The sequence below is a fragment of the Octopus bimaculoides genome, chromosome 9 (assembly GCF_046866305.1).
Source record: "Octopus bimaculoides isolate indiv1 chromosome 9, ASM4686630v1, whole genome shotgun sequence".
NCBI lineage: Eukaryota > Metazoa > Mollusca > Cephalopoda > Octopoda > Octopodidae > Octopus > Octopus bimaculoides.
In genome coordinates, this window is record NC_142936.1 from 32,305,722 (window position 1) to 32,325,431 (window position 19,710).

The 19,710-nt window shown below is 34.5% G+C and overlaps 1 protein-coding gene across 14 annotated transcripts in view; it reads right to left on the reverse strand.

Annotated features, from left to right (window-relative positions):
* The window catches only part of LOC106872513 (uncharacterized), a 252,407-nt gene that overhangs the window by 39,124 nt on the left and 193,573 nt on the right, over positions 1-19,710 (reverse strand). For all 14 annotated transcript variants that reach the window (XR_016243103.1, XM_089357348.1, XM_089357343.1 and 11 more), the window contains 5 exons: positions 16,806-16,944; positions 13,981-14,049; positions 9,435-9,569; positions 3,735-3,782; positions 1,076-1,162 (listed from right to left, as the gene is read on the reverse strand). Coding sequence is in view for 13 of the 14 variants with exons in the window: in XM_089357348.1 (XP_089213474.1) it covers positions 1,076-1,162; positions 3,735-3,782; positions 9,435-9,569; positions 13,981-14,049; positions 16,806-16,944 (478 nt within the window). In the remaining variant the exon portion in view is untranslated. The remainder of the gene's footprint in view (positions 1-1,075; positions 1,163-3,734; positions 3,783-9,434; positions 9,570-13,980; positions 14,050-16,805; positions 16,945-19,710) is intronic.

The window sequence follows — 19,710 nt, forward strand, 5'->3', positions numbered from 1 at the left end:
CCTCACTCAAAGGTGACTGACGCATTATAAACAAATAGCTTTCATTAACAAGTGTAAAGTTTCTTTGGAGCCTGATCTACAGAAGACTTGCTCTTCTACATCCTCTATTAGACATCCATGAGTCAAATCAGGACAACTCTAAGCAGTTACTTAATCTGCTAGAACTAGCAGTTAAATACCTTTCAAGTTCAAGACTGTCTTAAGAAAGGACACACTGAACAATGTAGTCCTTGATATACAGAAAGATGGAGTGGTCATGGTTGAAATATATAGAGCTGCTCACTCAGAGATGATTAGTAGTTAAAAAAAGACTAAATGTTACTTTTTATTTTTTCCAGCTCACATTCTAACAGCTCTAATGGAACCCATGGCTTAATTAAGTCTCATACACTCTTTTTCTTATATTCTGTTAGAACTAAGCACAGACATATACACACTTCTATGCCAATCATACCTCACTTCATTCTTTTACCTTCTTACCTTCTAGACATCAATCACATGCAACATTACAATGACCGGCAGAGTAGTAAACTTAATAACTGCTACAAAGGCAACAAAAGATGCATTTGAAACAGTTCAATGCTGAAAAGTCAAGATGTAAATAAATGGCACATGAAAATATTTCAAACTATGTGTAAAGGTATTGTATACAAAGTTACTTTTGGCAGTGAATACAGTTGGGCATTTAGCATACAGGTTCAAGTTCCCTGCAGTTCTCTTCCCAGTTTTCTTGAGAATTTTTAAATGGTGATATTATTAAAGTAAAATTTGTAGAATCTGAAGATAATAGTTTTCCTCTAATTGTTAGTTAGTGTTTTTTTTCTCAGGTTCCTATTTACAGGATACAAATTGTTAAATCTGAGATCAGTAAGATAACACCCTATTACTTGAGAAATACACATAGTGAGTGATATAAAGAGCAGTAATGTGATGTAGGTGTTATATGATAAATGGTTAAAACAACAGATATGTCTGCAAAATAAGATGTCAACAGCAGTGATGATATTAATATTATAGACATGTCTACTGAGTGTGATATCGATCATACTAAAAATAAACACAGTATATTATTTACCGTTGCTCGTATATCCTCTTGTGCCATAATGTTGTTTGTTTGGTCTTCAGAAAACTGGACAACTGTAGCAATAACTTTGGCAAGCGTCTGAAGCAAAGATATGAATTTGAGAAATAACACTGTTAAAATAGTAATAAGATAGGCATATAAATCAACTTATTGTAAGATAGTAATAAGATAGTAATATAAGTCAACTTTGTCTTCTACTTTGCATTATTAAATAACAATGCAAAGTTGAAGACAAATTTTTTTCACTAAAAGTTTTAAATGAGCAGCAGGCTTCAAGCTTTTATTAATATCACAGCAGTGTATTTACGGCTTATATATAGTTATAATTACCACTTTAGAAAGCATATTTTATAGTGTGCATGTAGGAAGGTTTGAAATACAGGTATTTTACTGGTTTCTGATGTTGCAAGTTAATTCAATGAGATTATATTGTAGTGGTTGGTAGCAAGGTTCATTGAATGAGTGATGAAAGAAAATCAGATCAGAAGACAAATGTATAAAGAAATAAACATACTCTCGTATGAGTGGCAATAATTGATATTACAGTATGTATGTAAATGTTTCAACAAAAAATAACGTGTGTAAAATTAAACATCTCAACAGCAACTATCTTGGACACTTGAAAAGACCATGTTGGGCAGAAGTTACCACATGTGTCCTTCTGCAGACAGCAGTAAATGGATGAAATGGGCAACTAACATGGAAGATGTAGAATAAACAGAAACAGCCTAGAAGTATTATAACCATACACACACACACACACAGACACACACACACACACACATGCATGCTTTTGTCTATTAAATTTGATGATGACTATCTTCTTCAATTGTAGCTATTTCTAAATTTCACTTGTAAATTCTAGTAAATCTCACTCTTTGACATGCAACTTCATTTTCAAATAGAACAAGTGAATATTTGATAGAAGATACATGAATTAATCTGTGTGTATGCCCCTTTTCTTGCTTCTGGCAGTACATTTGTCTTTCATATCTTCAATTCTCTTCCTCATCAGTGAGAATTTCAAAGTGAACATTTGGTAGCAATGCCTTCTTCTATTCTTGAAGTTGATGCTACTTCTCTTCAAAATGGTTTTTATTTGGCCTTTGCATCATTTCTTTAGTTTTCCAGCCAAACAAGGATCATGATGTAGAAGATTCTATGGGGAAGATGTGAGACAGACAGTCAGATATGTACACTACATATCTGAGTCATTTCAGCTGATGCCTGTACAGTGTGAATTTGATGCTGCCAGTGTTGGTTCAATGAAGGATTTTTGCTCTCATCAGGAGACTGAAAGAAGTCATGTAGGCACAGAATATTAAAGGCCTTCACGGCCTTGATATGTCAACTGCATGTGATCCATGTTTTGCACTCATGCGGAAGATTAGAAATACAGACTACCCAGTATGAGAACCAGGTGAGTACCACCTCCAAACCAAGAATAGAACCTTGGTATGGAGGTGTAGATGGTTATTTAGAAAGATTTTCTTTCTGAGCCTTCCAAATACCAAGAGGTATACCTGATGAGTTTATAATCTCCCCATCCAGTGAGGAATCATTGAAAATTACACTGACTAGATATCTGAATTGAGAAGTTGTTGTACCATTGACAGATGACCTCAGTTTTCTGGACTTTAACTATCAGGCCTTTTCTTCAATAAGTTGTAATCTGTAACAGCTACTAAGATGGTGGCCTGTAGAGCTTCTGGAGTTTGAGCTATCAGAGCATCATCACCAGTGTACTGTAGTTCAATGAAACATTCATATCTGCTGAACTTAGTGATTGCTTGTGGCCTTTGGATACATATATATACAATAGATGACTTATAAAAATTTAGACAATATTTACTTTCTGATGGAAATCAAAACATTTATTCAAATACCCCAATCATTACACTGCAGCTATTTTCTTTTCTCAACCAATGCATGCCAAATTTTAATTTGCAGTACCAAATGCTTACTTCAGCATAATGTTGCTTCTTATTAATCTTTCTTAGTAACTCGGTTAATAGCTACTTAGATAAAAAAAAAATCCATGAATAGCTAATCTATAACACATTCCATGAAAGCTTAGACACAAAAGTATGGCAGTGATATTAGAAGTTTCCAGGATATTCAATGTACAGATGATCCAAGAAGTAGAATAGGCAAAACAAGAAAAGCTGGTAGAAATTAAATGTGGTGTAAAACAAGATTCAATAGAGAAATTACACTGAAAAAAAACAAGAGAAGAATTTTGTAAGAATTTTGAATATCATCTGCATCAAACACTCACAATCAGAAGACTAGGTTTTATTTTAGAAAATAATTATGAAAAGTACACCAGGAGTATTGATTATAGTAAAGAAAACATTCATAAGCTAGCAAAGAAGGAAACTGAGAATTATCTTTTGGGTATATAGTAGGAGGTGGTGCATAGTAAACATTTAACTTATAGTGATTAATTGCTTAGATATCTCAAGTGGGAAGGTAAGAAAACAAGGTTTAAAGGTCTATAAAGTACTGATAGCCTAAAAATTTTGGCCTATTATACAATCAGTGCTATAGAAGAAAAAAAAGACATTCTTAATAATATCCAGGCTTCATGTGGTCAATCCCATTGCACACACACAAACACAGACAACCAAATATAAAATTAATTATTCACCTTGGTCTCTTTCCCTATCATATATTGGTACAGGATATTTTTTAAATACTGAAATAAAACAAAACAAAGTTAAATTTGATCATTTCATAAAATTATGTAAGAACAAATGTAAATGGAAGCAAGAAACGCACTCACAGATCTTTATGTTTTATGCATGTTTCAGTTAAAAAAATAACAAATTGATCGAATTGAAAGGAGCTAGCTAAGCAGAAGATCAAATATAATCACCAGAATTTGAAGAGACTAATGGTGGTAACAAACAAAATTCAAGTTATATTAGTGCTCCATAAATAGATTCTTTCTGTCAGATCAAGGACACATTTTAAATAAATATGTGAAAATATACATAGCTTTCCAACAACACTGGTAAAGAATTCTAAAATATCTGAAAAGCTCATTGCAGCTATCATTTGATAAAAGCGCTGTCAATTCTGTTAAAGGCTTGACACCTCTTTTTCCAAATGATAACTGCAATGAGCTTTTCAGATATTTTAGAATTCTTTACATTAGGTTGAGAAAATATTATCTGTAACTCATACATTATATAATGTTACTTTATCTTTTATTTAGAGATTAATAAACTATTAACTGTTTAAGAAATAAATATATTTTGACAAATTCATCTTAATCTCATTTAAGATATTTTTAGAATTCTTAGTTTTCAGCTTCTTCATATTGCATAGGATAAAAATTTGAAGTTATGGACAGGAAGTTTTATCCAAAAATTAAATTGAAAATACTGACTAGGTTTAATCCAAAGACACGTGTAGAAATTCAAATTTCAATTTGCTTTTCACATTTTTAGTATGAATGAGAAAAAAAAACTCTTACTAAATAAATGTTAGTCAATGAAAACAATTAATCTTCCAGATTTTTTTTATTACACTTATTAGTGGGACCTGTGAATATTTCACGGAATTAATGGTAAACCTATTGGATTATTTCTGAATACTTTATCCAAAAAACCTCAATGCACAGCCTGTGGTGTGTCTGTATGGAAAGATAGTTGCTTCATTGAAAAGTGAAAGAAATTGGAATATGATGATCACTTAATGCACTTTATATACTCTATGCACAATTTTATAGACTTAATGACCAGCACTCATAAGATAAATATTCACTCCTATTTTTCTATTTTTCCTATGAACAAAAAAAAATATCCCATACATATGATACAACCTTTAGTTAAATTACATATATCTGTCATGTAAATAAGCGTAAATATTTCACAGAATTGCACTTATGCACATACGTTAAGAGATAGGTGATATAAAAAACTTAGTTCAATCAAAAAAAGAAAATACACTTTTAACTATTCACACAATACCACCATCATCACCATCATCATCATCATCATCATCACCCTCTCTGCTAAAATTATTATGTACCAACTCCTGCCTTTCTTAGTTCAATTAAAACAAACACACTTTTCACTATCTACATACCACTGTCACCTCCACTACCATCATCACCATCTCCCTCCTCTCCCTCTCCTTTCTCTTTCTGCCTTTCTTAAACTTCACCATCAAAACATCACCCCACTGCTAAAATTATTATGTACCAACTCCTACCTCATGTCATGGACACTTCTCCCTCTCTTTTTCTCTCTCTCTTTTTCTTTCTCCCTCTTTCTGTCTCACTCTTCACCTTATCTTCTTTTTCTCCATTTTCTTTCTCTTCTCTTACCCTTCAATTAATCATGTGAAAGCATTACAATTACATTCCCTCTATCTCATGTCATGGACACTTCTCCCTCCCTCTTTTTCTCTAATCACATGACAGCATTACCAACAAGCTAAGTAACACAATGACAAGCAGAATTATTATAAGATTCCTCCCAAACTTGACTTCAACAGGATTTAAAATGCAGATCAATAGGTATAGTTTAAATGTTCTTATGAGTAATGTATATTAATTAATGATTTCCTTATTGAGTAGACCACTTTATCCCTTAAATTCCTGGAGTACTTTCTTTACATAATCTCTCAAACCTATTAAAAACTAGAGATTTTGACAAAATGCAGTTAGGCCAGTATAAAAATTATAAAAATATAACTAATACTATTACATAAATTTTGATGAAATTAACTGATACACTATTAACAATCTTTGGTTTCATCACCATCATCGTTTAACGTCAGCTTTCCATGCTCATGGGTTGGACGATTTGACTGAGGACTGGTGAAACCGGATGGCAACACCAGCCTCCAATCTGATTTGGCAGAGTTTCTACAGCTGGATGCCCTTCCTAATGCCAACCACTCAGAGAGTGTAGTGGGTGCGTTTACGTGTCACCCGCACGAAGACCAGTCAGGCGGTACTGGCAATGGCCACGCTCAAAATGGTGTATTTTATGTGCCACCTGCACAGGAGCCAGTCCAGGGGCATTGGCAACGATCTCGCTCGAAAATCCTACGAAGGCCAGTCAGGCGGTACTGGCAACGGCCACGTTCAAAATTGTGTATTTTATGTGCCACCCGCACAAGAGCCAGTCCAGGAGCACTGGCAACGATCTTGCTTGAAAATCGTACGAAGGCCAGTCAGGCGGTACTGGCAACGGCCATGCTCAAAATGGTGTATTTTATGTGCCACCCGCACAAGAGCCAGTCCAGGGGCACTGGCAACGATCTCGCTCGAAAATCCTTACACATGTCACGGGCACAAGTGCCAGGAAGGCGACGCTGGGCACAGGTGCTATCCTGATTTCGCTATTCGCTTGCTCCAATAAGTCTTCGCAAGCTGAGTTTCGTGTCCAATTAAGGAGACGACGTTGGCACGGGTGCGAGTCGTCGAATTTAGTTCGATTTCACTTGCCTCAACAAGTCTTCGCAAGCGGAGTTTAGTGTCCAATGTAGGAAAGGTACGCATGAGTGGGCTGGCTACACCCGTGGCAGAGGCCTTGGATTTAGGTTTCACTTGGCTTGCCGGGTCTTCTCACGCACAGCACATTTCCAAAGGTCCCGGTCAGAAGTCATCACCTCGGTGAGGCTCAATGTTCGAAGGTCTTGCCTCATCACCTCAGCCCAGGTCTTCCTGGGCCTACCTCTTCCACGGGTTCCCTCAACTGTTAGGGTGTGGCACTTTTTCACGCAGCTATCCTCGTCCATTCTCACCACATGTCCATACCAGCGCAATCGCCTCTCTTGCACACCACAACTGATGCTTCTTATGTTCAGCTTTTCTCTCAAGACACTTACACTCTGTTGGGTATGCACACTGACATTACACATCCAGCGGAGCATACTGGCTTCATTCCTTGTGAGCTTACACATGTCCTCAGCAGTCACAGCCCATGTTTCACTGCCATGTAGCATGGCTGTTCGTACACATGCATCATACAGTCTGCCTTTTACTCTGAGTGAGAGTCCCTTTGTCGCCAGTAGAGGTAAGAGCTCTCTGAACTTTGCCAGGCTATTCTTATTCTAGCAGCTACACTTTCAGCGCACCCACCCCCACTACTAACTTGGTCACCCAGATAGCGGAAGCTATCAACTACCTCTAGTTTTTCTCCCTGGAATGAGACAGAAGTTGTTTCCTGTTTGTTTACAGTGTTTATTGCACCTGAACATCTGCCACATACAATAACTAACTTCCTAGTTAACCTGCCTTTGATATTGCTGCACCTCTTATGTGTCTATAGCTTGCAATGGGTACATCTTATAGAGTTACTACCTATGCCTTTTCTACAGATCGAGCAGGGCCATCTACCTGAAGGGGTTTGTGTTTTGTCTACCTTCCTACTTATTAGGACTTTGGTTTTAGCTAGGTTGACTCTAAGGCACTTCAATTCTAGTCCTTGCTTCTACACCTGAAACTTCTCCTCTAGTTCTGATAGTGACTCTGCAATTAGTGCAAGGTCATCAGCACAGAGGAGCTCCCAGGGGCATCCTGTCTTGAATTCCTCTGTGATCGCCTGGAGGACTATGATAAATAGGAGGGGGCTGAGGACCAAACCTTGGTGGACACCTACCTCTACCCGGAATTCATTACTGTACTCATTTCCAACCCTCACCTCACTGACAGCATCTCTGTACATGGCTCGCACAGCTCTCACTAACCGTTCTTCTATCCCAAGTTTCCTCATTGACTACCAGATAAGGGATCGGTGGACCCTGTCAAAGGCTTTCTCCATGTCAACGAAAGCCAGGTACAGAGGTTTATCCTTGGCTAGGTATTTCTCCTGCAGCTGTCTTACTAGAAATATGGCATCAGTGGTGCTTTTACCTGGCACGAACCCAAACTGCATCTCATCTAAATTGATTCGCTCCCTAATTAGTTGGGCTATGACCCTACTTGCTATGTCCTTTCGCCTGTCAATGTAAGTTGGATACAGTTAATTACATTTATGCATTTCACTAATTTACATAATATCAATTCTATGGTATCAATTTTCTAATTAAATCATAAATAGATAATAAAAAATAAATCATTAATAATTAATACCAACAAATTCAAACTCACTGCATGAGTTATTAACTGCTATTATGCTCAAAAATCAAAGGAAGAAAAAATCTAGACAAATTTACTTGATAAAACACTAAAAATAAACACACATTTCTTTGATAAAACACTAAAAATAAGCACACATTTCTAAAATGACTTAACTTAGTTTAGGTTTTTGACCCTCAAATAACAACACTGCTTAAACTGTGGTTTCATGCAGTTTAGGATTTGGCAACAGGTATAGACATCTATAGTATAGGACTTTACACTTAATTCAAATAGGATAGAGATAAATGGCACAAAAGTAAACTGAATTAATAATACCCTATAAATTGTAAGCAGTCTAAAATAGGCCATAATTTTCTTATGTGCACACACTAAAAAAATAAGAAACCATATAATTTTACTTACTTAAATTAGTTATATATGTAAGTTCTATTCTTCTTTGAGACATAAAATGTTTGATAACCTCATCATACAATGAACCACAAATTAATATCAGTTATATTATGATTTTGCAAGAAAAAAATTATTGTAAAAAATATTAGTTTTACTTTAGGAATTACAAGTTAATTTAAACATACAACTTCTTGCCACAAAAACGAACATGCAACTATGCTGTCAAAGCTGTCGCACACTCTTTGCCATTACTTTTTTGCCAGTCTCCCATTATCCTATGATACACCTGGTACCATATTATGATACAATGCGCTGTGAGGTGTGCAGTGTTATTTCAGGAGGCCTGCCACCAAATTTCAAGCAGAGGTATAACAAAAGTTTTCCATTATGATTTGTGATTAAATTAACGAGTAAACATAAAGAATTTGCCACTTTTGATGGGTGTACAGCGCACACCTAGCACACCTGGAATATATGCCCCTGGATCCTAAGTCTCATAACAGATCAGTTAAATGCAGAAAACCTAAAAGAATATGCCCTAAGCTGCAGTTGGTATTCAGATAAAGTAAATGAACAACTAAATTTTTATACAGTCCTCTGACTCACTGGATCTTGTTGACTGTCCCAGCTCAGCCCAGCCTAGCATGGAAGATGGATGTTAAACGATGATGATGATTCATACAAAGATGGATGGGATAGCTGAGAAGGTGAAAAAAATCAGTTTCTTATTTTTTCCTCAACTCAAATCCTACTGAAATCAATTTCCCTGAGGGTCAGAAAATAGGTAACAGGCTCTGTAGGTTGGAATAGTGTGCTGCATGCTGCTTGCAAATTTTTGCAAAGTAACAATTTGCTTACCTCAAACTCAGTAGGTTCCCGCAATAGTGGCTCATTCAGGTTGCAGTTATAATTATCTCTGTAGTGATATGATGATGTATTTAGGACTGAACTACTCTCCGGTTCAACTATGCTGGTATTTTCCAGTTTATCAATCTACAATACAATAGTTAAAAGACAATTTGTACTGTAATTACTTTCAATTGATGAAAAGGAGCAAAAACAAACATAACCAAATTATTTACCCTTTAATTAGATCAAATATCAGGTCATTAAGAATGAAATATCCAATTTTGAACTGAAGGTTTATTTTACTTTATCTCAACGAAAAGCAATGCAGTTAATCAAGGTATGCACCTAATTTTGCCATTTTATCGGTAGTTTATTTATGCCAACAGCAAAGAATCATGAAAGGCTGTTTTTGCATCTTCTTCAGATTTGAAGTTTTTTTCTTGCAAAAAGTTGTCTCATACCAGGAAAATGTGATAGTCAGTCAGTGCAAGGTCTAGTGAATATGGTGGATGACAGAGTACTTCCAAGTTTATTCCTGTAACTTGAGTAGCATTCTTTGTGCAACATGTGGTTGAGTATTGTCTTGCAAGAGAATTGTCCTGTCTCTATTGACCAATCTCGGTTGTTTAATTGCAAGTTCACTCATCATTTCATCCAATTAATTTGGACTACCAAACAGACACCATTAGCCTTTTTTGGATTGTGTTTTGGCACTTCTTCTCTGTTCAGCTACCATGCAGAATGCTTGCTATTGTTGAAAATAATCCATTTTTCATCACACGTAACAATATGATGCAAAAATGGTTCACTTTTATGCTGTGGCAGCAAAAAACAGCAAGTTTGAAGATGACGTACCATTTGATACTTGTTCAGTTTGTGTGGTACCCACTTGTTCAGCTTTTTTACCTTGCTAATTTGTTTCAGATGGTCCAATACAGTTGGAATTGAAACATCAACCCTTGCTGCTAACTCATGTGTAGTTTGCGATGTATCCACTTCTACTACAGTTTCCAGCTCATCATTATCAACCTTGGTCTCAGGTCTACCATGGGGCTGATTTTCAAGAATAAAGTCACCAGACCAGAACTTCTCAAACCATCGACATACAGTGTGATCATTCACCACATCTTCTCCAAACACCTCATTAATGTTTCGAGCTGTCTGGAATGCATTGGTTCCACAATGGAACTCACATTCATAAATAACATAAATTTTTGATCTATCCATGGGTTCACAAAAATCAATTAACAAGAGAAAACTCACAACATAATCAGACACCATGAACTACATTTCAAAAAATGATGATGTAACTCTTCAATATTGTAAAACAAAGAATTGTCAGGATAAAACATTAGAGTTAACGACTGTCAAACTTGGTGCATAAAAGAATCGGACATTTCATTCTTAATGACCTGATAGTTTACCTGGCATACATCTATATCTGATTGTTGTTGAAGCAACTAGATTGCTTTGCGAAGCAAATTATTCTATTTACCTGTTTGATGTGCCCTTAAACTATAAAAGTTACTAGCCTAGATGAACCTAGATGTTCAGTCCACAGGCAAAGCAGGTTATTTTACTGCTGTCAGTGAACATAGTTGCCTAGGCAACACAAAATGTCTCATCTATTTTAATAAATCCAGTTGAAAACAAACACTACTCAAATTAGCATTTGTATTTAACTGGAGAGTTTTAAATTCAAAATGAGAATTCACTTATAAAATAATTCATACAAAATACTGAGTTAGGAGAATTCCAGCTTATGTTAATGCTGAAAGGATGGAGGAACACGAAAGAGTGTGTGCACATGTGCACATCTGTATTTTCTCATCATTAGTAAGTCAGACAGTAGAGATAGCCAAAGCAATCAAAGTCGTCTCTTATGTAAACTGTATTACAATCCTGACTCTGCATCATAATGTTATATATTTTAGTAAAATAGACCCTACAAATTATTTCATGAAAGCTACTGAAATATCTTCTACACTTCCCAATATAACTTGCAACTGCATTGTGTTCCTTTTATTAATTACATGAACTAAACAACTTAACTATTGTCTGCAATATAGCCTAAAGTATTTTTATCCAGTGATAATAACAATTTCATTAATAAAGTGTTTCTTGTTTTTCCAGATCCTACATTATGATACAATGATTACTTAAATAAATTAAGAAATACAATTACAAAATAAAATCTTGCAAACTCGAAGATATTTGGTAACTTAAGATTCGTGTTAAACTTGTGCACATAGAAATAAATCTATTCTGATATATCATAAGCAATTCTAGCCCAATCATTTTTGGATTAAAAAAATAAAATTACATACTTTCCAGCAAATTACATTTGAAATATTCTAATAGGCCACACTAATAAAGAGGGTACAAATAAACCACCTCACATTCACTTTCAACTCGAACACTAATATTATCAATATTTTAGTTAATGTAATATTAAAGCTAGAAATGTGTCCAAATTGATCTTATTTTTTGGCTTTAATGTATTCATTTGAACAAAGTCAGTCAATATTCCTGTTGATAGATAAATTGTCAGTGTTGAATTAATATTTGTTTATATATAGTTTTTTTCTCAATTTTTATTTCATTTACTTATTGTATGCATGCATTTCTGTTTTTATTGTCTTTTTAAATTTTTCCTTTAAAAAAGGAGCTAATCTACAAAAGGAGATGTTTTCACAGGAATCAAAACATCAACTAAGAGAGTCAAATCCCAGTCTTATTGTACCACACATAGTCATGTATATATGCATGAATATATTTTCATTTATTTTCTATTTTCAGAAACTGAACCTCTAGAACATTTTTGATATTTTAACAATTCCATAAACAGATTGGACATATACTTTCAAATTGTCCTTTTTCTTTTTCTTTTCTTCTTTTTTTTTGATGCAAAGTCTGTCTTTTCTGGAATAGTGTTTAGCTATATAGTTACATAACAAAGTACTCCAATATGTAAATGTAAAGCCAAAATCTGGTTATAGAATTTGTTTCTTCATTAATTTTTCATTTACTTTGGAAGTGATATTTTCATCAATTAAATAACTAATGTCCATATAAGAAAAGAAGTATGTCCAATTTGTTATATTTGTCTTTCACTGATGGTATTATAGATATATTACACCAATAATCTTTGCTTTTGTAAATGTTTCACTTTTCAACACCTCAGCTTTCTGTCAAGCCCCTCTGTTATTCTTCCTACAAATTACACTATATAGTGTATTCATAATATATCTCATAAATAGTAGTATGTTTAGTCTACTATGAATGATGTTGATTACAACGAAAGTCATGCATTGTTGTAGAGATCAATTGCTCGATGGATGTGAACATCTCTTCAAAAAAAGGGGAGAAGGAGAACATCTATGGAAAACTGATGAGAAACCTACAGCTGTTATATTCACGCTATAGATTTTCATTTGTTCTGATTATCATACAGGGCTGCGCAACATAGAAACCTAGAATACAGAGGTTGCGCAAAGATAAGAAATAAATGAAACTAGCATGCTCTGCTGGGATGTACAGTGCACAAATGACAAAGTACAAATGTCTTGAAAAAAAAGTGAGCATAAGAAGCATCAAGTGTAGTGTACAAGAGAGAAAACTGTGTTGCTATGATCATATGATGCATATGGATGAGGACAGCTGCATAAATAAGTACTAATCACTAAATGTGGATGGAACTTATGGAAGAGAGAGACTCAGAAAGACATGGAATAAAGTAGTGAAGATCAATATCTAGTTTTTGAGCATCACAGAGGAAATGACAAAGGGCTGAGATAATTGGCATTTCTCCATACTCAACAAGACCTGTACATCCCAGTAAAATTCAGGTCCATATCATCAATGTCTATATCTTGCACCTAATCTGCACCTGTCAAGCCTTCCCCTCAGCTCATCATTGTAATACCCATCCATCTTTCACCCCTCTAATCATATCACTATTTCCTAAGCTACTGTAATTACATGAAAGCAGAAGTGCACATATTCTATTCCCACTTTTGAACTGTCAGTAACCCCTCTTCTTGAAACTACTTCCTTTTCCACCCATCCTGCACTCTCAACATTATCTCTTACCACTTTATTTTCCACTGAACACAATTTTCCTCTGAATATCCTCTCACATCGGCAATTGACACCTTCTCCCTTTTTGTCACTACATCCACCTCTATGTGCCTCTGATATCCCTCTCTACCACTGTACATTTTCTCTATCTCTTTTTCCCATCTATATGCTATTTTATTAAGCTGTTGCCCTCCACCCTCACTTTTTATGTATTGCTACCTATTACCATTAGGCAGTAAGGGAATATCAATAGATGAAAGTTATGCATAAAGTTAGGCACCAAGTTTAAACAGGTACAAAGTTGAATGTAGAAAGTTTTGTCAATGTCCTAAGTTGGTGTTGATGTATTGAGTAGCAAGTGAAAAACAACAATCAAAAATTTCAATTATGTCATGGACAAAGTTTGCTAAGATCTTGCCTCCTACACTATGACAAGTGCCTCATTATAGATTACACAAGATTTATTTTCAGTCACCTTTTGTAATAAGACTTCAATTTGAGTATGGCATTCTGCAAGGTCATCATTTAAATGTTTTACTTGAAGCTGAAAGTAGAAAGATACTGAAATAATATTGTTAACCTTAATTATGCATGTTTTTCACTGTAAACATGTCAATCAGTGTACCCAGTAAGCTTTTATCAGTCTTAATAGTTACTGATTAATCATTAATTAATGTATTACGCATCTTTTACAAGAGTCACTCACAAGACTTTATGTAATTAGAAATATCAGTTAATGGGTCACTGGCTTTGAGAAGACTAATCAACAACTATTATCAATGCTTTTCTCAAGATCATTATTGAAGCAAAATAAAACAGTAAGAAACTAAAACTCAATCTTATACATTATTTACCAGGAACTTAGTTTTTTCTTTACAAAGTTCTCCTGGTGAATATGGATTAGAAATAAAATTAACATATATCGCTTCCAATGCTTACAAGTTGAAATCCATTAGAATGAGAAAATTATAATGTTTAAAGTATGATACTTCAAATATTTTCATTACACAAATAGTAAATATCTAATGTATTTTTACATGAGCATACAAGAGAGACTGAACAAAATTAAAATTGTTGTTGTTAAGTATTCTGTCTGCTCGGTTCTGCATGCATATATCTACAGATGAATCGGAAGGGTCATTAGAGTACGGAAAAGAATGCCTCATGGTATTAATTGCAACTCTCTACATCCTATCAAAGTCAGCTTTGTCTTGCATCCTTTCAGAGCTGATAAAATGTACAAAACCAGAGTAGTGGATTGGTAGAACTGTTCAAGATCAGGTGAAATGCTTTGCAGTACCAGTTCCAGCTCTTTGTGCTTTGAGAGCAACAACTGCAATAGCACTAGTGCCAAGCTGTATTGGTCCAAGTTGGTAGCCATTCTACTGAATAAACATTGGTAGTGTGGAGAGGGGAGACATGCATGCATAAGTAACTGTTAGTCTTCTTCATAATAACTTGCACAGACCTGCACAAATGTGTGCAGATATATAGCTAAAATTGACAGAAATAGATCCTACATCTACAGCATGACAGTAGTCACTCAAAGAATCCTATGGTCTATATACTATCACTAAACAATTTTTATGGCCCGGTGAGATTTGAAACTTTTCTGGAGATGACACCAATTTTGAAGATGACACAGAGTTTACTGTGGATGGTCTGGCTATGACATTAAGCATTTAAGCAATTACAGAGAAATTTCATCAAAAGTTTGTGATAATGAAAAAAACAATAGATGTTGTACAAAATGTTGTAATTTTTCAGATTAAAATTAACTGCATTTTTTTCACAACATCATGCAATGTACACTTACATGTTGGCCTATTAAGCAAGAAGTGTGTTATTATGAGAACAAGATTTGAAATATGCCATAGCAATTAGTAGAGATTGTACTAAATAGTTACTTTTCTTAACTTCACCAATGACATATGGACAAAGAATTTTGCAGTCAGCTCAACTATCAGCAACTATTCCTGATAGAGTTGCAACTTTCCTTGTCTTCATTACCACTCTAAGTATCCAATTCAAATTGAATATTTCATTTATGTAATTTATTCCATTAGTTCTTATGGCAGCAATCTCTTTAAAAACCTACACATTCTGTTCAAACTCCTTCCATTGATCGTAGTTCCAACACAAGTCCCTTATAACACTGTTTTGAAGATACTGAGTCCACTTAGTCTTCAATTATGATATACAAATGAAAATACTGAGTAAATTAACATATATATCTTTATAAACAAGGTTTATAACTTTTGTTGTCAGAATTTAGTACTGTAATTTTAAACTCATTTTTTTCTATGTTTTAGAGGAGGAAAAAAAAACTTAATGCTTAGTCAGAAGAGGAAGGGCAATACCCCTGACCCTTGCTTCCTTATAATTTCCATCCATCAAATTTAAGCTACAAGGCTGAACAATAGCAGGTGACATTGAACAATAGCAGGAGGTCACACTGAACAATAGCAAGAGACACTTTCCCAAGGCACTGTGCAGTGGGAGCAAGCATGTTATTTCAAGGATGTTTTTTATGCAGTTGAGAAAATAGTTTAAGGATATATTAGAGTAATTGATCAATAGCACCACTGGAAGTGAGTGGATGATGATAATACCAGGTGGATCACTGGGAGACAAAACAATAACAGAAGGATACTGCATATAACTACAATGCCATATATTTCACTCATCCCAACAAGAAGAAATTTATAAAAGACTAAAGATGTTACTCAGAGTAATGTCAGAAAGATCAACTGCTTTCAACAAATTAAATTTAAAAATTGTTATTGGATTTTGAATAATTCTGAAATTGATTGTTTTGTGTTCTGAATTGATGTATCAACTTATACTGAGATTTCAGCCACTACTATGTCACACAACCTGCTAGAAATAGCAGTCAAATTTCTGTCAAACAACATTCTATTGTCTTAATAAAAGGAGACACTGGATAATATATTCTTCACAAACAAGGTGGGTTAATCAACAACAACCTACTTTCCTGAATAACAGTTTGAATAGGATAATCAGAACTGGAATAAAAGGTCAAAAATATTTGGAAGCCCTAAAGTTGAAGATACACAGTTTCTCAGTCTAAGATCTTAAAATCTATTTTAAGATTATGAAATTTCAGTAACTTCCAACTTGCTTTCTCAGTGGTTAATTATACCCATTTTTTTATTAATAAATTTCACCAATGATGAGTAATCCAATAAGCATGATGGCACTATACACTAAATGAGAAGCAATAGTAAAAAATACAAAAAAGAAAGATAGACTTGACATACTTTCAAAAATTCAACTTACTTTTAAGTCTGTATTGTCCAATTGCAAATTCTGAAGATCAGCATTATAGTCATCATCTAGGCTTGGAGCTGCTAACAAAGGTTCTGCAAGTTGACTACGATGCATTTCATTTTGGGTTTGTAACTCGGCAATTTGTAATCTGGATTGAATTTACACAAAAACAAATAAGATTGCTTTGCCTTTTAAAAAATTAAATCTGAAATTAGATCTGTAGGATGGATTAGAATTTATTAACTCAAGAATAGAAAATATCTGCAAAGCTCCCTTTCAGGATAATAAAATGTGTTTTATAATGACTAGGTCTTTTTCTGTTGCTATGCTGCCAGTAAAAGTATTTGTTAATCATGCATGTACTTTCATAAATTGAGTGAGTTCTTTTTTAAAGTCTACATTGCATTGTCTACATGTTGAAAAACGCACAAACACACACAAGCAGCCCAAAAAATAACTATATACTGTATATATACAGGGTTGGCTAAAAGTCACCCAATGGTAAATCAAAATTCCATAAATACTATCTGGAATTCTGTATTGACCTGAATGGAAAAATGTGTCACTCAAAAAGGACTTCAGCTTGAACAATTTTCATGATGTTTCATATTAAGATGTTTTTATTAAATTCATTCAGTTGTTAAACATAAATAAATCTTGGAATTAAATGGTTTTGATTAATTGCCAGGTGACTTTTGTCCAACATTTTTTAGCCCCAGACCAGAGACACCAGGACACAGGTTAGAACCTGGTGATCAGGAAAAACTGAAGATAATTAACCTCTCAACTAAACCTCTTTGAAGCACAGAAATAGACATCCTCTTAAAAGGGTTAAAATTCATCCCAACTCCATGCAGAGTCAACCAAAATGAAGTGAATGACAGTATAATAGAATTCTGTAGAAAATTAAGACTCACAGAAGCATTAACCAATTACAATACTGAAGATGACTCACTAGTCAAAAACAAAAGTAAACACATCCTCCACAAAGGAAGAAATAAAAATCTTGATGAATTCTGAAAACTTTCCCTACCACACCATGCATAAACAGACAGTCAACTCAAACTTTAGCACTACACAATGGAAGGAATTAACAGAACTTCAAAATCATGAAGATATAACGATTAAGGAAGCAGACAAAGGAAGTGAAGTGGTAGTAATGGACACATTATACTATAGAAATCTAGTAATCTCCATGCTTAATGACAGTCAACATTGCGAAAAAATCACAAACTACACCCCGAAAAAAATAATGAAAACCCTGTCCTCACTAATTAAAACCCATGGAAAAGAACTGACAACCAAAGAAATTGACTTTTTAACAAACTTTAAATGTAAACCTCGCCTTTTCTACGGTCTACTAAAAGTCCACAAAAGCCAGATTATAAATGAAACCATAAAAAAATCACCAAAGACGTACATACATACATACACCAAACCCAGGGGACCTAAAGCTATGACCCATTATATCTGGCCCAGCCTGTGAAACACACAGACTAAGTCTATTTATGGACATCCTCCTGAAACCCTTCCTTAAACACATCAATAGCCATATCAAAGATGACTCGGATATGTTAAATCACCTCCCAAAAAAAGTCAAGGAAGAAACAATCATGGTTTCATTTGATGTGATTAATTTATATACCAGTATACCTCATAATTATGGGCTAGAGGCAATTCAGTTCTGGCTGGACCAATTTCTGGAAGAAATTCCGGAAAGGATCAGCAAAGAATTCATAATTGAATCAGTTGAATTCATCCTACGAAACAACTACTTCATGTTTGACAATATGTTTTATTGACAAAAATCCAACAAAAATTGCCATGGGCACTAGGGCAGCCCCAGTCATTGCGAACCTAACAATGGGCTATCTGGAAATAATAATATACTAGGAATTTTTATCTACCTTTGGAAACCCCCTTTCCCAATACATAAAAGAAAATTGGAAAAGATTCCTGGACGACTGTTTCATACTCTGGAATGAAAACAGACAAACTCCTGAAATTCAAAAGACTATTGAACAGCGTCAACTCAAACATACAGTTCACAATGGAGTACAACCAAAAGGAGCTCCCATTCTTGGATATACTAATTAAAAAAATAAACCTAAAAATAGAAACGGACATATTTTACAAAACAACAGACACCAAACAATATCTACTATTTAATTCATGCCACCCAAGACACGCCAAAACAAACATCTACTTCAACCTTGCAAGAAGGATATGCACAATAGTGTCAGAAAAAAATACCAGAGTCTTTAGACTGCAAGAACTCAAATATACCCTAATTGACAGACACTACCCAGTTCAACTCACAGAGGATGGAATCAGACGTGCAACACAAATCGACATAGAAAACTTAAGAAAAGTTCAAGACAGCAACACACCTTCCCCGAAAATACTGCTGTACATATCCATATACAAACCCAGAAACAGAGAAGCCTTCACCATCATCACCCAAAATTTACCAATGCTACATAAGGACCCTAAATTAAAGGAAATTTTACACATACATTAAATCATTAAAAGCCACAAACAACCGAAATCACTAAAAAAGATCCTCACAAAGGCAAAATTATTTTCTAAAATAATTGACGCAAAAGTGAAAAAATGTGGTTGACCAAATTGCACAACATGCCCAAACCTTCTAGAAGGATCAGAATTCCTTTTCGAAGATGGACAAAAATTCCAAATCAAATCTGACTTTACTTGTGTTTCAAATTTGAGACCAAGCGATGTCGCTTGGTCGAATACGTATTTAATTATTAGTACTCTCAAATTTACAATTGAAATACTACACTGAAGATGGAAATAAGTGAGTAAAAATAAAATTTTACACCTCTTTAATCCAGAAACACATATGTAGTTGATCAAAGATGGGCGGATTCGTTATTTTTTCTCTTTACCTGAG